This window comes from Strongyloides ratti, assembly GCF_001040885.1.
Source record: "Strongyloides ratti genome assembly S_ratti_ED321, chromosome : 2".
Classification (NCBI taxonomy): Eukaryota; Metazoa; Nematoda; class Chromadorea; order Rhabditida; family Strongyloididae; genus Strongyloides; species Strongyloides ratti.
The window spans coordinates 15516301-15532322 of record NC_037308.1 but is presented as its reverse complement, the minus strand read 5'-3'; the positions used below and the strand labels follow the sequence as shown (position 1 = coordinate 15532322).

General features: G+C 19.4%; 6 protein-coding genes across 6 annotated transcripts; 4 read left to right on the top strand and 2 right to left on the bottom strand.

Annotated features, from left to right (window-relative positions):
• Positions 1 to 1492: 1492 nt before the first annotated feature.
• Positions 1493 to 3067, top strand: SRAE_2000492300 (Mannose-6-phosphate isomerase; the record flags this gene model as incomplete). Its single annotated transcript, XM_024643865.1, has 1 exon — positions 1493 to 3067. The coding sequence occupies one exon, from the start codon at positions 1493 to 1495 to the stop codon at positions 3065 to 3067; it is 1575 nt and encodes a 524-aa protein (XP_024509489.1).
• A 1217-nt stretch (positions 3068 to 4284) lies between these two features.
• On the top strand, positions 4285 to 4923 carry SRAE_2000492200 (Hypothetical protein; the record flags this gene model as incomplete). The annotated part of the gene is made up of 4 exons (XM_024643864.1): positions 4285 to 4545; positions 4594 to 4723; positions 4763 to 4813; positions 4862 to 4923. The coding sequence occupies 4 exons, from the start codon at positions 4285 to 4287 to the stop codon at positions 4921 to 4923; spliced, it is 504 nt and encodes a 167-aa protein (XP_024509488.1).
• Positions 4924 to 7329: 2406 nt separating this feature from the next.
• Positions 7330 to 7731, top strand: SRAE_2000492100 (Hypothetical protein; the record flags this gene model as incomplete). The annotated part of the gene is made up of 1 exon (XM_024643862.1): positions 7330 to 7731. The coding sequence occupies one exon, from the start codon at positions 7330 to 7332 to the stop codon at positions 7729 to 7731; it is 402 nt and encodes a 133-aa protein (XP_024509487.1).
• Positions 7732 to 7826: 95 nt separating this feature from the next.
• On the bottom strand, positions 7827 to 9562 carry SRAE_2000492000 (UDP-glucuronosyl/UDP-glucosyltransferase family-containing protein; the record flags this gene model as incomplete). Its single annotated transcript, XM_024643861.1, has 2 exons — positions 7827 to 9037; positions 9091 to 9562. The coding sequence occupies 2 exons, from the start codon at positions 9560 to 9562 to the stop codon at positions 7827 to 7829; spliced, it is 1683 nt and encodes a 560-aa protein (XP_024509486.1).
• A 2856-nt stretch (positions 9563 to 12418) lies between these two features.
• Positions 12419 to 14088, bottom strand: SRAE_2000491900 (Peptidase S28 family-containing protein; the record flags this gene model as incomplete). Its single annotated transcript, XM_024643860.1, has 2 exons — positions 12419 to 13753; positions 13798 to 14088. 2 exons carry the CDS (start codon positions 14086 to 14088, stop codon positions 12419 to 12421), a joined length of 1626 nt encoding a protein of 541 aa, XP_024509485.1.
• A 135-nt stretch (positions 14089 to 14223) lies between these two features.
• Positions 14224 to 16014, top strand: SRAE_2000491800 (Peptidase S28 family-containing protein; the record flags this gene model as incomplete). Its single annotated transcript, XM_024643859.1, has 2 exons — positions 14224 to 14508; positions 14569 to 16014. 2 exons carry the CDS (start codon positions 14224 to 14226, stop codon positions 16012 to 16014), a joined length of 1731 nt encoding a protein of 576 aa, XP_024509484.1.
• Between the last annotated feature and the right edge of the window lie 8 nt (positions 16015 to 16022).

Sequence of the window (16022 nt, the reverse complement as noted above, 5' to 3'; positions counted from 1 at the left end):
TGTATATCTAAATTAATAAATATTTTAAATTAAAAAATTTCTAAATTACTATCTAATACTTTTGATGGTTTGATTCTATTTTATTTTCTCATACAAAAATCTTGTCATATTAATTGTAGAAAAAAAAAAGAAGGAAACGCATTTTATCCACATTCTAATTATCCTTTTAAGAAAATATCTTTTATATAAATATAACTGATAAATCAAATTATTATACTACACTTCAATATGACCTTTCTTGATAGATGACATTCTTTAAACACTTTTTTTCATTTCTGCTTCAACCCAATTATAAATGATATAACGTCTACCATACTATTATCATCTATCATATTTAAATTACAATTACTAATTTACTGATTTCTATCTTTTTAGAAATACTGAGTTAAACACCATTTGATAGGATTCCTTGACCCTGAAAATAGCTTTGGTATACTGGTACAAGTAAAACATTTTTACCAATTTATTATTATCACTATCATTGATCTCTAAAAATTTTTAATTATTCTTTAAAAAGTTCTCATCTTTTCTTTTTTAACTATTATATGTATATATATATATATATATACTTTTAATATTTTTTAACACTTCTATTTTATCAATTAAACTCTTTTTAACAAAAATTTTACTATTTTAATCATATAAATCATTTATTTTTTTATTAATTTTATGGATTATAAATTTTTGTTATTTTTGAATTCAATAAAATAATAAAAAAAAAACTATTTTCTATCTATTTTGAATTTTTAATAGATAGTTATAATTTAATTAATTTTTTTTTTCAGTACATTTGTACAAATTCTTATTATACTATAAGAACTACATTTATAATAAATATTTATAAAATTTATTTAATTGAAATAATAGCTTTTCAAAATAACATTTATAAACCTTGATTTGTTATTTTTTTAAAAAAAAAATTAACATTTTGATCAATGTCTTGAAACATTACTATTACAATAATATTAATTTTTTTTAAATGTTTAAAATTTTAACTGCTTTCAAACTTTAATTAATTACTTTAAATAGTAAAAAAAAATTGCTTAATAGTTGTAATTAATTAAAGTTAATGTACCGACCTACATTTCTTAAAAATTTAATTACCCTTGTCATTATTAGATGTCTTATAAATAGTATCTAATTTTATGTTCTGATTTTATTGATATATACAATATAGAGAGACATTATAACTTATTTTAGGTAATATGGAAGAAAGAAAATTTTTTTTTTCTTTATATATAATAATTATTAATACAATATTTTTAGTTGATAGAAAGAAAAAAATATATGTATATAAATTAAAAAATTTTTTTTTTTACTAAATTGTTCGATTTGTTATTTTAACATTACAAATTTAATATTTTTATAATTATATTTTTTTTAGTGTTTTAGGGTATTTAATAAAAAAAATATTAATTAAATATCATCTACATAAAGTATACCTTTTTTTATATTATATTATTTTTAACTTTATCTATAAAAATTATTAAAAATGATGGAACGCCTTAATTGCCATGTGAAAGAGTATGCATGGGGAAAGAAAGGTCTTGATTCAGAGGTTGCACGTTTATATGCTGATGGTCATGATCAATTCAAGGTTGATAAAGAACAGACGTATGCTGAATTGTGGATGGGCACTCATCCTGATGGTCCTGCAATAGTCAAGAATACAAATGTCAAACTTAGTACAATAATTGCTAAAGATGATAATAAAAGTTCATTCTCTATAAAATCAGATAACTCTGATTTTTCATATTCATATAATAGTGATGATGAAAAAGAAGATTCACATTTACCATTTATTATGAAAATAATGTCAATTAATAAAACATTATCACTTCAAGTTCATCCAACAAAAGAACAAGCTGCTTGGCTTCATGAAAAAGATCCTATTAATTATCCTGATAGACATCATAAACCAGAACTTGCTTATGCATTAACTAGATTTGAATTAATGTGTGGATTTAGACCTGCTTCTGAAATTGTTAAAAATATGAATGCTTTTCCAGAATTAAAAGCTGTTATGGGTGTTACAAATTCTGACAATTTTATTAAACTTTTTTATCAAGGATATAGTCAAGAAAGTAGAGATTTAAAAAAAGCTTTGTCAGTTGCATTTAAACATATGCTTTTAACACAATTAAACAATCCAGAATTTATTAAAAAAAATCTCGAAAGTTTTATAAATAAATTAAAATTAAGAATATTAAATGGGTCTGTTTTGATTGAAGATACAATAAATGTTATATTAAAAATGGAACAAGATTTTCCCGGCGATGTTGGATGTTTTGCATTACTTTATCTTAATCATATAATATTACAACCAGGTGAATGTTGTTATTATGCTGCTGAAGAACTTCATGCATACTTATCTGGTGAGTGTGTTGAATGTGTTGGATGTTCAAATAATACTATTCGTGCTGCCTTAACACCAAAATACATTGATATTGATAGTCTTTGTGAAGTTTTAAATTATAGAATGACTGATGGTTCATATTATATTGTTGATCCAAAAACATTATCAGGATATGAACATGTTAGAGAGTATGCTCCTGATTGTAAAGATTTTACTCTTCATGAAATAAGAATTTCAACAAATGATTGTTTAAAAAATAATGCTTCAACTCTTTATTCATTACCTGAATTATCATGTGGATCAATTGTTGTTATTGTTGAAGGTGAAGGATTAGTTCAAGATAAACAAATAACATCATTAGAAGTAAATACATTAAATGAAAGGAGGTACAAACGTGGTGATATTTTTTATATTCCACCAATGCAAGTGGTAACATTTATTCAAGAAAAAGGAAAATCAAAAAATCTTCTTGCTTATAGAACATTTTCATATGAAGATGGACCGGATCATTCAAATAGAAAACTTACCATTCAAACATCAAATAGTACAAGTTCACTTGAAAATAATCTATCACCACCATTAATTATAAATAAACAAAAATTAAAATCTTTCGATAGGAAATTAGAGGCATCCAATTTATCAAATTATAATACTCAAATTAAACCAACAAAAATATTTAAAGTTGAATCAGAAATGGATGGATTTTGTTGAAAATTACTTACTAAAAAAAAATAAAGACATATCATTTAACAATGTAATTATAATTACAAAATTCATGAAAAAAAAATCATTTTTTTAATTACTAACTGTTTAATTTTATCTGAATTTTTGTATCATTTCATAAGGATAACTAATTACCAGCATTCTTTTATTTACTCTTCAAAAGTATGCAATATATATAACTTGGAGTTGCCTTGTATATTTTTTTTATAGATATTTTATACTTGACTATATTACAATCAATTTATATGATAATGTAGATATACATATATGATAAAATTTTTTATAAAAATAAAAAAAATTTTACTAAATTCTTTTTATTTATATTTTTATTAAAAAAAAAAAAACTAAAATAAAATTTAAATAAATAGTAACTTTAAAAATTTATCGTCCTTGAAAAATTATCAAAATATTATTGTAACATTGAACATATCTTTAAACATCTATAAATTGTTTATAATTTTATATTTAATTATGTAAACCATTACTTTATTTAAAATTTTTTTTTATATTATAACGTTTTAATAATTTTTAAATAAAAATTAAAAAAAATACTTATTATATTATTTAAAATATAAATAAATTATAATGGTATTTATAGTTTAAAAAATAATCTTTAATTTTTAAAATTTTTTTTTGTATAAAAGTAATTTATTTAATGATAAATAAAATATTTTCTATGCTAACTATTGTTTCTATTTTTTAAAATAAACATTTTTGTAAATATTTTATTTTAAATTATTATACAATAATTTTGTAAAACTAATAATACAGTATTTTCTGAGTATGTATAAAAAATCTTAACTAAATTTTATAACAAAAAAAAAAGTTGTAAATGGTATAAAAATATGGTACAATATATTTTTAGTTCTTAGAAACTTTTATTGTTTATTATTTTTTATTATTTATGTAAAAAAATAAAGATATTATATATTATTTTAAAAAATATTTATTATTTAATAACATTTATATTATGATTTAAAAAAAATGTTAACATTATTTGAATAATTACTAATATTTTTTTAAACTTTGTTTATACAGGTAAATTAAATAAGATTTATTTAAATTGTTATTTTAAAGAAATTATAAATTAAAAAAATAGTATTTAATCAGAAGGATTGATATATTAACAAATTTAATAAAACAAATATATATTTGAGATTATATATAAGGTAGTTACAATGTAATATTCAATTGTGGATATAACAATGTTTTTACATATTTTTGTTTTGTTAAGCATTCTTTTAACTACTTCATTTGAATATAAAACTGATTGTGAAGATGATCTTTCTCAACCATGTACGGTTTATTTGACTCCATGGGAAGACGCATTTACAAAACTTCTTGGATCAATAGATCCTACTACAAAAATGCTTTATAATATTGAGAATTTAGCTAATAGTGTAGAACCAGACAGTATTCAAGAATTAAATGATAAGATAAAAAAGCATGTTGGACAAACTGAAATTGTAAGTTTTATTAGATATTTTAGTTATAAACTTATAACATTTGTATAGAAAACATTTGCACAAAAATTACCAGTTTTATATCGATTTGGAATGAATATTACGATAGTTGAAGATCTTAGTAAAGTAACTGTGCCATCAGACTTGACAACAACAACAGAGACGACTAAAAGTTATAGAAGTAAGACTATTTAATATAACAAATAAATTTTTTTTTCAGTAAGAACTACCACGCTTAAACCAACTTTCAAGAAAAAAGTTGTTAATATTGGTAATAAATTAATTTCTTACATATAATTAAATTTTGTTTCATTTATAGCAAAAAAAAAATATAATAAGCTTGCTAACTTTATCCAGTTTGATTTATATCCAAAGAAATAAATTTGGTGAGACATATTTTTAAATTTTTATTCTAAATTAGGCCGAAGAGTTTCAAAGAACATGAAAACAATATATTTATATATGTCTACAAAATTAATGCAAGGAAAAGAATTATTATTGTAACAATAAGGTAACAATTAATTAAACAATTTGTTTATTTTTAATAATAAATAAAATTTTTTTTTTTAATTCCTATTAAAATACTAATTCATGAAATGAAAATTAATGTAAACTTTTTTTTACAAAATCATAATCTTAACATTAAATTAAATTTATTAATTTAATTTTTAGTGTATATATTTTATTTAATGACAAAAAATTATTATACAGATATATAAGCTAAATTTTGCTTACATTAGAAAAAATCAATTATTTTTTTTGTTCTAAATGATAAAATTTTGTATTATTTATTCTTTCTTACCAAACGTAATGGAAATTGATATATAAATTAAAATATATGTAATCAATCTCTGTTATATAATATTTTTAGTGATAAAAAACTAACTGTATTTTTTATTCATAAAAAGCAAAAAAAAAACAATTTACCCTTGGATAATAATAATCTTTTATAATTTTGTTTTATCAAAATTACTCTCATATTTTTATAATTACAAAAAAATTTGAATTATTTTTCATTACAAAAATTTTTTTGATAAAAGTATTATATTAAAGAAATGTATTTAACATTAAGATTTAAACTTTATTTATGCTTTTAAGTAATTGATAACAATATAATCTAGTATTATTTTTACTCAATATATTATTTTAATAAAAAAGCAAATATAAATTCTAAAATAATTGTAATAAAAAAAAATGTCATATGAATATTTAACATAAATATACTATTATAAAAAATGTTTTAAATTTTAAATAATTACGTAACATAAAAATGATTGATTGTATCATTAAAAAAATGTTAATCAAAAATTTATTTAAAATTTATAGAATTAAAATATATTAAAATGTATTATAAAAACAAAAGATGAAATTTTGTTTATTCAGAAAAAATAATTATAACTAAATTAGCTTTATTATGATGGTAAACGTGTTTTATTGTACTAAATAAATCAATTTATCAAATTATAAATATTTGTAAGTAAATTTTTAATCAATCATTTTTTAAAACTAGTAAATTTTAATAATATTTATGTAAACATTATAGTTTTTATTTGTTTTTTTTTATAAATTATTAAAGATTGTTAGGCATACAATTTAAACAAATTTTTTTTAAATTCTATTAAAAAAACAGATTGAAAAACATAAATTATTTCTTAAAAAAACATTATTATAAAATAACATAAAAAAATTTTTATTTATTATTATAAATAGAATATATTTAATAAAAAAATTTTTATCATAAATTTTATATGACTGTTTTATATTTTTATTTAATAATAAAATTATTTATTTTTTAAGCTTAATTTTTTTCTACTATATATTTATTTTGTAGTTTTTTTTTACTTACTTATAAACATTAAAAAAATTTTTTTAATCTTGTTATAACTTTTAATAATTAAAATTTTTTACTTATAATAAACATTTGTTTTATCAGATGTTTAATAAAATTATTTGTATAAAAAAATTATTATATATAAAAATTTATTTATATATTATTATATAAAAAAAAATATAAATATTTTTTAAAATTATAACTTTTGTATATCAATAAATCAAATGTCACTAAGTAATTTTTTTATAAAAGTACATTCAATAGATTATCTTATTTCTGTCCTATCAATAAAATATTATAAAGATTTTATTAGTAATCCTAAATTTTTTGAATTAAATAAATTTAATATTATTATTAGTTATTTTACAAATGCAATCAATTTAATAAATAATAGTAATAATAAAATAATTATTTCTGTACAACATTTTCATTTGATTAGTTTGTATATCTGTCACATTTTGACATCAAAAATTAATATACTTTTAAAAGTAGTCATTCTTGAATTTTACTATACTTTATACAAAAATATTTCGAAAAATTGTTCATTAATTATTTATGATATTACTATATTAAAATGTCTATTTTCATATTTTATTGAAACAAATTGTTATACACTTTCAAATTATAATATGGATAGTAATAATATTATTGAAGATTCAAAAATAAGAATTTATGTCTTTAAATTATATTTAAAAAGTATAAATAATAAAAATACTAATTTAATGTTAAATTCACCAACACAATTCAATAAAATTGTTAATCTTTTCCAAAATAAATCTTCATTTTTTTTTCAATTTTTGATTGATCCAATAAAATTTCTTAAAAATAAAAATGATATTTCAAATATATTTAATACATTAGAAGAACTGATGGATGTATTATTAAAGTATTTTTATTTATTAACAAATAATGATAATATTTGTAAAAATAATATAACAACAGATGAATCAATATATATGATGAAAGAAAGTGTTGAAATAATGATATCAACTATTTTAGGAGATTCAATACATGAAATATTTGATTCTCCAGATTATACAAATCAAATAAAATGTAATCTTTATAAAATTATTTTACTAATATTAAAGTTTTCTATTTTGGTTAACAGTGATGAACATATATTATTATTTAAGAAATCTTTTGAAAATATTACAATAATGTTATTAAAATTTTGCCTTATTGAAAATATTCCAACTTCATGTTTTGATGTTTCATATTATAATGATTACCGTTCTAAATTAATATATATGAAATCTATTCTTTTATCACTACAATCAAAGTATAGCTTTTTATTATTAATTGAAGACAATTTTTTATCTGATGAAAATGTAGAAAGTCTTAATGATAATATTGTATAATTTTTCAACATATTATAAATTAAAATATATTAATTTTTGTAAACGAGTTTAATTATCTTATTTAATTTTGTAATAAATATATATTTATAATTTTTTTAATCTGATTTGTATTTATAATTAGACTTAAAAATTTTTTTTGTCAAATGATAAAAAGATAAAAATACTAAAATTAATAATACTATGAGTATAAAAATTATATCAAGATTAAAAAATTCAATTATACCCATATTTGACCCATGTAAATTCATTTCAGGAATATTACCATTTTTACCAATAAATTCTGTTGTTTTTATAATAATTTCATTTGCCTTAAATGGTACATCTTTCATTAATGTTCCTATTCTATTAGCTCTTTTACTATATGTTTTATTATGAATTATTTTAAGTATAGTTTTTTTTAACAATTCAGAATTTGATAAATTTTCTTTATCATAATACTCTGAAAAACCTAATCTTTGTACCATACCAGCATTTCTTTTTTGATCACCAAAAAGTGGTACACATATTATTGGTGTTGATCTAGATGCTGCCTCAACAATTGAATTTATTCCACCATGTGTTATGAATAAATTTAATCTATTATCATTTAATAAATCATTTTGTGGTATCCAATCAATTATTATAACATTTGATGGTACTTTTAATGGGAGTGTTGTCTCATTTTTTTCATATTTCCATATAAAAGTTATATTACTTAAATCAGTAAATGCTTTTAAAATTCCTTTTTTATATTCTTCTAACATTGTATATGATTTAGCAATTGAACCAAAAGAAATTAAAACATTAAAATCTCTTTTATTTAAAATATTATTCCATTTATCATCAAGAGGCTTAGTTTCTGGAAGACCAGCACCACCAATATAATGTAATTTTGATGTTATTGGACTTGGAAAATCTATAAAAGGTAAAGTATTTATCCATATTGCTCCAGTTTCTTTTGCAATTTCAGTAATTGAAAAAGTAAAATCATTAGATTTATTTTGATAAATTAATTGAAATTTTGGAACCAAAATATATTTAAAAAATATTTTTGATATATAATAATCAATAAAATTACTCCAACGTTGAAGATAAGGCATATTATCATTTGCATTATGATACATTGTTGGTACATAACTTGATGGAAAATATAATCCAAAATAATCATATAAAAGTTCATTATTTGTCATTGCTGATGTAAATATACTATTTTCAATATTCCAATATTTTTTTAAAAAAACTGGACATAATGTATAAAATTCACCAATAAATATATCATATTTTTCATTTCTTATTATATCTGTCAATTTGTCATCTTCAAATATAGCTAAAATAAAAAAAAGATTAATTTTAATAAAATTATATTAAATAATAACATACATTGACATAATACTACCAAACCATTTGTAAATTGTGAAAAATCTGTCATTTGTTCAATAAAACTATCTTTCATAGTCCACATATTTTTAACTCCAACAACATTATTAAATAAATTTAAAAATTTTTTATTTGATGTTGTTTCAATGATATTTGCTTTTGTCTTAAAATTAATATTTTTTGCTATACTAATTTTAAGATAAGTAACATTATGTCCAGCTTCAATAAGAGTATTTGCAATTCTTATATTAAAATTAACATGACTATGACCAATTTCAGGACTATAGATTAATATTTTATAACCAATTAAATATTGAATTAATGAAAAATGTAATAATATAAAAAAATTCATAACATTAATGTTCTTATTTAATAAAAATTTTTTTAATATTTTAGATAATATTTGAATTTTACAAATAATAATACAATTTATACTCTTGTATTTAAAATTTGATAAGAATTTAAAATTTACCATTAAGATGATAACTGTATGTATTATGTCTCAAAATTAAGACACCTTGTAACAATTTTTATTAATACAATAAATATTTTATTTTATAATTTTTTTTTTTTAAGATAATATAATTCTATGATAAATTATAAATAAAATAATTGTTATCATCTATTACAAAATAAAATATTTAAAAAAAAATAACATTTATAGAATCTTTATAATTTTTTATAATATAAAAGTGATTTATAAATTTATTATAAATATGTTACATTTTTACTTCATATTCTCTTTTTTTTACTACTTATAATATCATTTGATTTTAAAAAAAAGCAATAATTTTTATCAAATAAATATTTTTGCCTTTTATAAAACTAAAATTGTTTGTAAAAATTTTTTTTATAATTCAATTAAACTATCAAAATTTTAAAAACATTTTTTTTTTTCAAATGATCAATTGCTTATCATGATTTTTTTAATGTAAAAACCAATTTTATTTAACACTTACACAAAAACAGAATGTGAATTTCAGGAAAAACGATACAAAATTAGGCAGTAAATTTAACCTAAATCCAATTAAATAATTGATAATTTTTATGTAAAAAAAATTTTTTTATTTTTAATAACAGTATATTTTTAAAAAATTTAAAAGACTAATTGTAGTAAGAAAAATTATTAATAAAAAAATACAATTTAAAATATAATTTTATTTTATAATAAATAAATTAAATAACTTATTGTTAACTTTTCAGTAAGTTAAAATGTTAGAAAGTAGTATTTTTGAGACACAATGTACATAACAATTTTTATTTTAATAGAGTGTATTTTAATCATTCATTAAAAATGATAAGGTTATACATTTTTTTATTATTTGATATTTTTTAATTTTTTTTTTTTTATAATTTTTAGATAATAAGAAACATACTATAGTGTATTATAACAAAGTATAAGATTAAAAAGTTTCATTTAAAATAAATATTAAAAGCAAAAAATTATTAATATATATTTAAATTTAAAAACTTTCAAGAACATTCTCACAAGTTGAACATTTATGAATAACATTAATACATTTATTATTTTCCATTAACTGCAAGTAATATATACATGGTATTGCTGGATACAAATAAGGAAATTTTAAATTTATCTTTAAATTTTCATTTTTAACATTATTAAAATTTTCACAAACTACAAAACTATAAACTAATTTCTATTATATGAAACATTTTATCTATACAATAAGAATAAACTAACCTTACAGATATTACAATATAATATCATAGAACGTGTTTTTAGCATAATATCATCATTATCATTATTTTTTATGTCATTATTATTAAAAAAAATTATATCATTATTAGAAATCATTCTTAAAAATAAATTTTATATTATAAATAAAAATTTACATTTAACAAAATTTATATATATAAAATTTTTAATTTTTTTAAAAAGTTAACTAAAATATAAAACTACAAATATTTACATACTAATAATTGGATAAGTAAAATAATATATTTCTTATAAATAAACCACATATTATCAGGTGCTATAAATTTAATTTAAAAATAATTTTATAATATTTTTTACATAAATACATGTTCTAAATTAATAAAATATTAAAAATTTAAAGTAATATAGGATTATTTAAAAACAAAAATAGATCAAATAACTGAAGTAATTTATATTTTACAAAAATAGACTTTTTCTATTGTTTTAAAAATTGAAACATATAAATATAAAAAAATTTATTAATTAATTTTATCTCAATTGAAAATAAGCAATAATATATGCTTAGAAAGATTGTTATAATTATATATATTTCTTTTTTTTAAAACAAAATTCTATATTTAAAAAAATAATTATGACTAAAGTTTGTAGCGTAATATATATATATAAACTTTTATAAACTATATATGTATTTTTTTGTTAATAAACATATTATTCATACATTATTATACTTTTTAATATTTAAAATAAAATAAAAAGTTACATTAAGTTAGTAATAATTTATTTTTAATAATTATAAGTTTTATATTTCATAAATGACAAGTTTAATCTTTTTTTTTTCTTATTCTGATATTTAATTATTTTAAATGGTAAATTATTAATGAAAAATATTATATTACGTATAAAATTGTTAGAAAAATGTGGAAATACTTTTTTTTATTATTAATTTTTACAGTTGAATTATGGTATGAAATATTTGCATTATAATGATATTTTAATATTTTTATGTATATAGTTTTTTTTTAAATAAATTTTTTATTACTATTAATATGAAAAAATGTAATAAATATATAAAAAATTTGTGATTCAATTATAATAAAAGAATTTTTTTTACCTTTTATAAAAAGTACTTTGTTGTAAATATTTGAATACTATAAATAATTTTAAATTAAAAATTTTAAACTTTAAGAATAGTATTTAAAAAAAAATTATGTTTAATTTTTTTAAAAAGATGATGATTCATATATTTTTTGAATAATTCTTTAAACATTTAACAAACATTTTTTTTTACAATAAATAAATTATATGATAAAGAATAATATTACTTTTAATTATTAATAAATGTTTTGTAACAAAGAATAAATTTGTTTGATAGATTATTATAAAATCATTAATTAAAATAAGAGATAAATAAAATATAGAAGTAATTAGCTTCTTTCTTATCAAAAAATAATTTTTATTGTATATTAAGATGCATGTCATTATAATACTTATCATTTAAATGTAAAAAAAAAACTATTCTTTAAAAATTTTATTTATATTAAACCATTAATCAAATGACATTTATTTCTTATCAGTTAAAAAAAAATAGATTATAGATAATTAACACATTTAATTCAAAAAAAAAATGGTAAAAATTTAAGACATTATTATAAATTACCATGGTTCATTTCCGGCTTTGATAAAATCTGATACAGTTTTTCTAATGTAATCTCTTACTGGTCCTAAACTTGCGGGTTGTCCATCATAATCAGGATACATATCACCACAATGAGCTGTACCATCAATTAAATATGGATATTGATGTGTTGTATTATCTAATTTATATGTACCTAATGCATGCCATGGATCTAAATTACCATTTGGAAGTATAACATTATTAGCTTGATAATTATCAGCACCACCAAAGAATTTAATAGCTTTTCTATTATTATCTCTTATAAAAGTAATATCAACAGTTGAATCAAATATATCTGTACACATGTTAACATAAAAATTTAATGGAATTAATTGATGGAAAATATTTCTTCCTTGATCTGTTGTTTGTAGCCATCCCATTTCATTACAACATAACCACATCCATCCACGAGCTGCCATAGCATCTGTATTATCATCATCTCCAAATTTATAATCTGTTTGTCTAAGTTCAACAATTGAATCCCAATAACTATTTGGTAAAGGTGAATTAACTGGCATTCCATATACTTGATTTGTCCATCTTAATATAGAAGCAATATTTTCATATCCTAATGGTCCAATACTATTAATCATCATGTTACACATTGTTTTTGTTGTATATATATTTTTTGTTGTATCATCTCTTCCATCATAAGTATATTGAACAATTCCTTGAAATACAGAAAAAACATTAGCTAAGAAATTTGTTAAATCTAATTGTGTAAGTGTAGATTCATTAAAAGATGGTTGAAGATTAAATATTTGATTAATATGTGCACGTCCTTGAGGTGTTAATGTAGCTTTTTTAAGAGCATCAAATGAAGCATTTACAACATCATAACAATTTTGACCTTCTCTTTTAATAGTATTTTGCATAACCATTGCATATTCATAAAAATCAAGTTTTAATTCAACTGGTGCTGAACTGGCAACAGCACCAACATATAAAGATGGATATTTTGCTGCAAACCATGCTGTCATTGCACCTGGATATGATCCACCAAAAATAACCCATCTTGGATTGGTAAAGTTTGCATTGGCAGCTTTAATAAATGTAGCTAAATCTTCAAGAGCTTGTTCAGTGGTAAAATATTTAACATTTGTCATATTCATATTACCATATGGAATTGATTGTCCAAAAAATCTATGTTCAAGTTGATAAATATATGCTCCATGATATTCAGCCATTTTTATATATTGAATTTCAGGTTCTTGTACCCATTTTGCAGATATTGGATCTTCACCACCAACCATCATAAAAATAACATCATATACATTACTTTTTTGATAATATTTAGAATTATATTGATAAAACTTTAAAAATTAAATTTATAAAAATATAAAAAATTTAAATTTACCTGTTGAAATGTATCTTGATTATTTGGATCAAAATGATCAACTTTATTAGTAAACCATCCTGTTTGAACATCAGGATAAGGATTAGAATCACTTTTTTCTAATTTTTCTAATTCTAAATGTTTTTCTAAACCATAACGATTTATAGAATAAACTCTTTCTCCAAATCCATTCAAACCATATTTTGTTGATCTACCAAATAAAAAATGTGGTAAAGCAGTACTTGAAACTTGTGTAACAAATATGACAAAAAGATAGAAAATGAGTTTTAAGTTAATCATAATTGTGCTCATTTTTATTGACAAATGATTCTTTTATATCAATGACAAATCATTATATCTTATCAGTAAATATTTTTATGATTATAGTTTGTTAATACTACATATACGCAATTCATTTTCATAATACTAATATTCCGTAATATTATTATGAAACTTTTACTATTATTTTTCTTTACTTTCATTTATTGTTGTATATTTCAACAAATTTTACCTAGTAATGTTCTTCCACATTTTTTATTTGGAAAACCAGCTAGAAGTACATTTTTAGAATATGGTGAAAGAATTCATTATGGAAATATTTTTGGAATTGATTCATTAGATAAATTTGACAAATTACAAAATGATGCTGATTGTTGCCCAGATGTTAAAGTAGCTTACTTTAAAAATAAAATTGATCATTTTAATCTTAATGATACAAGAACATGGAATCAGGTATTTTTTTTTTATTTAAATTTAAAAAAAAACTAAAATAATTATTTTTTTTTTCTATAGAGATATCAATATAATTCTAAACATTTTGTAAAAAGTAATACATCTGATGTGGTATTCATAATGATTGGTGGTGAAGGAGCAGCATCACCAATATGGGTACAAAAAGAAACTTATCAATATATAAAAATGGCAATTAAACACTCTGCATATATTTACCAATTAGAGCATAGATTTTTTGGTGAATCTCAACCTTTTAAAGATACTGGAAGTATGGCATTTGAAAATTTAAAATATCTTACACCTAAACAAGCTCTTGCTGATTTAGATAATTTTATTAATTCATTAAAAAATAATTTTACAAATCCAAGAGTTGTTGTTTTTGGAGGTAGTTATCCAGGTGGTTTAGCAGCAATTTATAGATTAAAATATCCATCTTCAACTGTTGGTGCGATTGCTTCAAGTGCAGGAATAAATCTTCAAGTTGATTATACTGGTTATTCATTAGGAATGGAAGAGACAATTAATGCAACTGATCCAAATTGTTATAATGTTGTAAATGCTTCATTTAATGCTCTTCAACAAGCTACCTTAACAAAAGATGGTCGTAGTAAATTAAATCAACTATTTAATCTTCAACCATCTTTTAATGAAACTACATTTACAAAATTAGATTTGACAAATTTCTTGGCAAATGTTTTTGCCGTTTTTCAAGGAATTATTCAATATACTTATGATGGAAGAGAAATAGTAACAGAAAATAATTATACTGTTAAAACTTTATGTGATTATATGACAAGATTACCAAATCCTAATGGTTTTGATAATATTGCTGGTATAGTAAAATGGTCAAATAAAGTAAATGGATTACCATCAAATGCTCCATTTTCAAATAGTTATAGTGATATGATAAATGGTTTAAGAATGACAGATTACTCTGCTGCAAAAAATAATTCTAATGTTCAAAATAATTTAGAAGGTAGAGGATGGATGTGGCTTTGTTGTAATGGATTAGGTTTCTTTCAAACAACAGATGAAGGAAGAAATATTTTTCATAGTATTATTCCATTAAACTTTTTTATTAATCAATGTGAAGATATTTTTGATCCATCAATTAATAATGATTATGTACAAAAAGCTGTTCAAAATCAAAAAGAATATTATGGAGATGCTGATACATATCAGGGAACAAATGTTGTCTTACCAAATGGTGAATTTGATCCATGGAAAAGAGTTGGTGTATTTATAAATGATACAAATAAAAATTTATATTCATTTATAATTCCTGGTTCAGCTCATTGTTCAGATATGTATCCAGAATATAAAAATGAACCTGTAGGATTAGCAAATGCTAGAGAATTTATTTACAGTCAAGTTGATTATTATTTAAATTCATCTCTTCCTCACAATACAAAACCATCAACAAAAAGTACTTCTAAAATTTCACATACTTTTATATCATCATTTATTTCATTATTAATATTCTTTTTACCATTTCTTCTTATATAAATAAATAA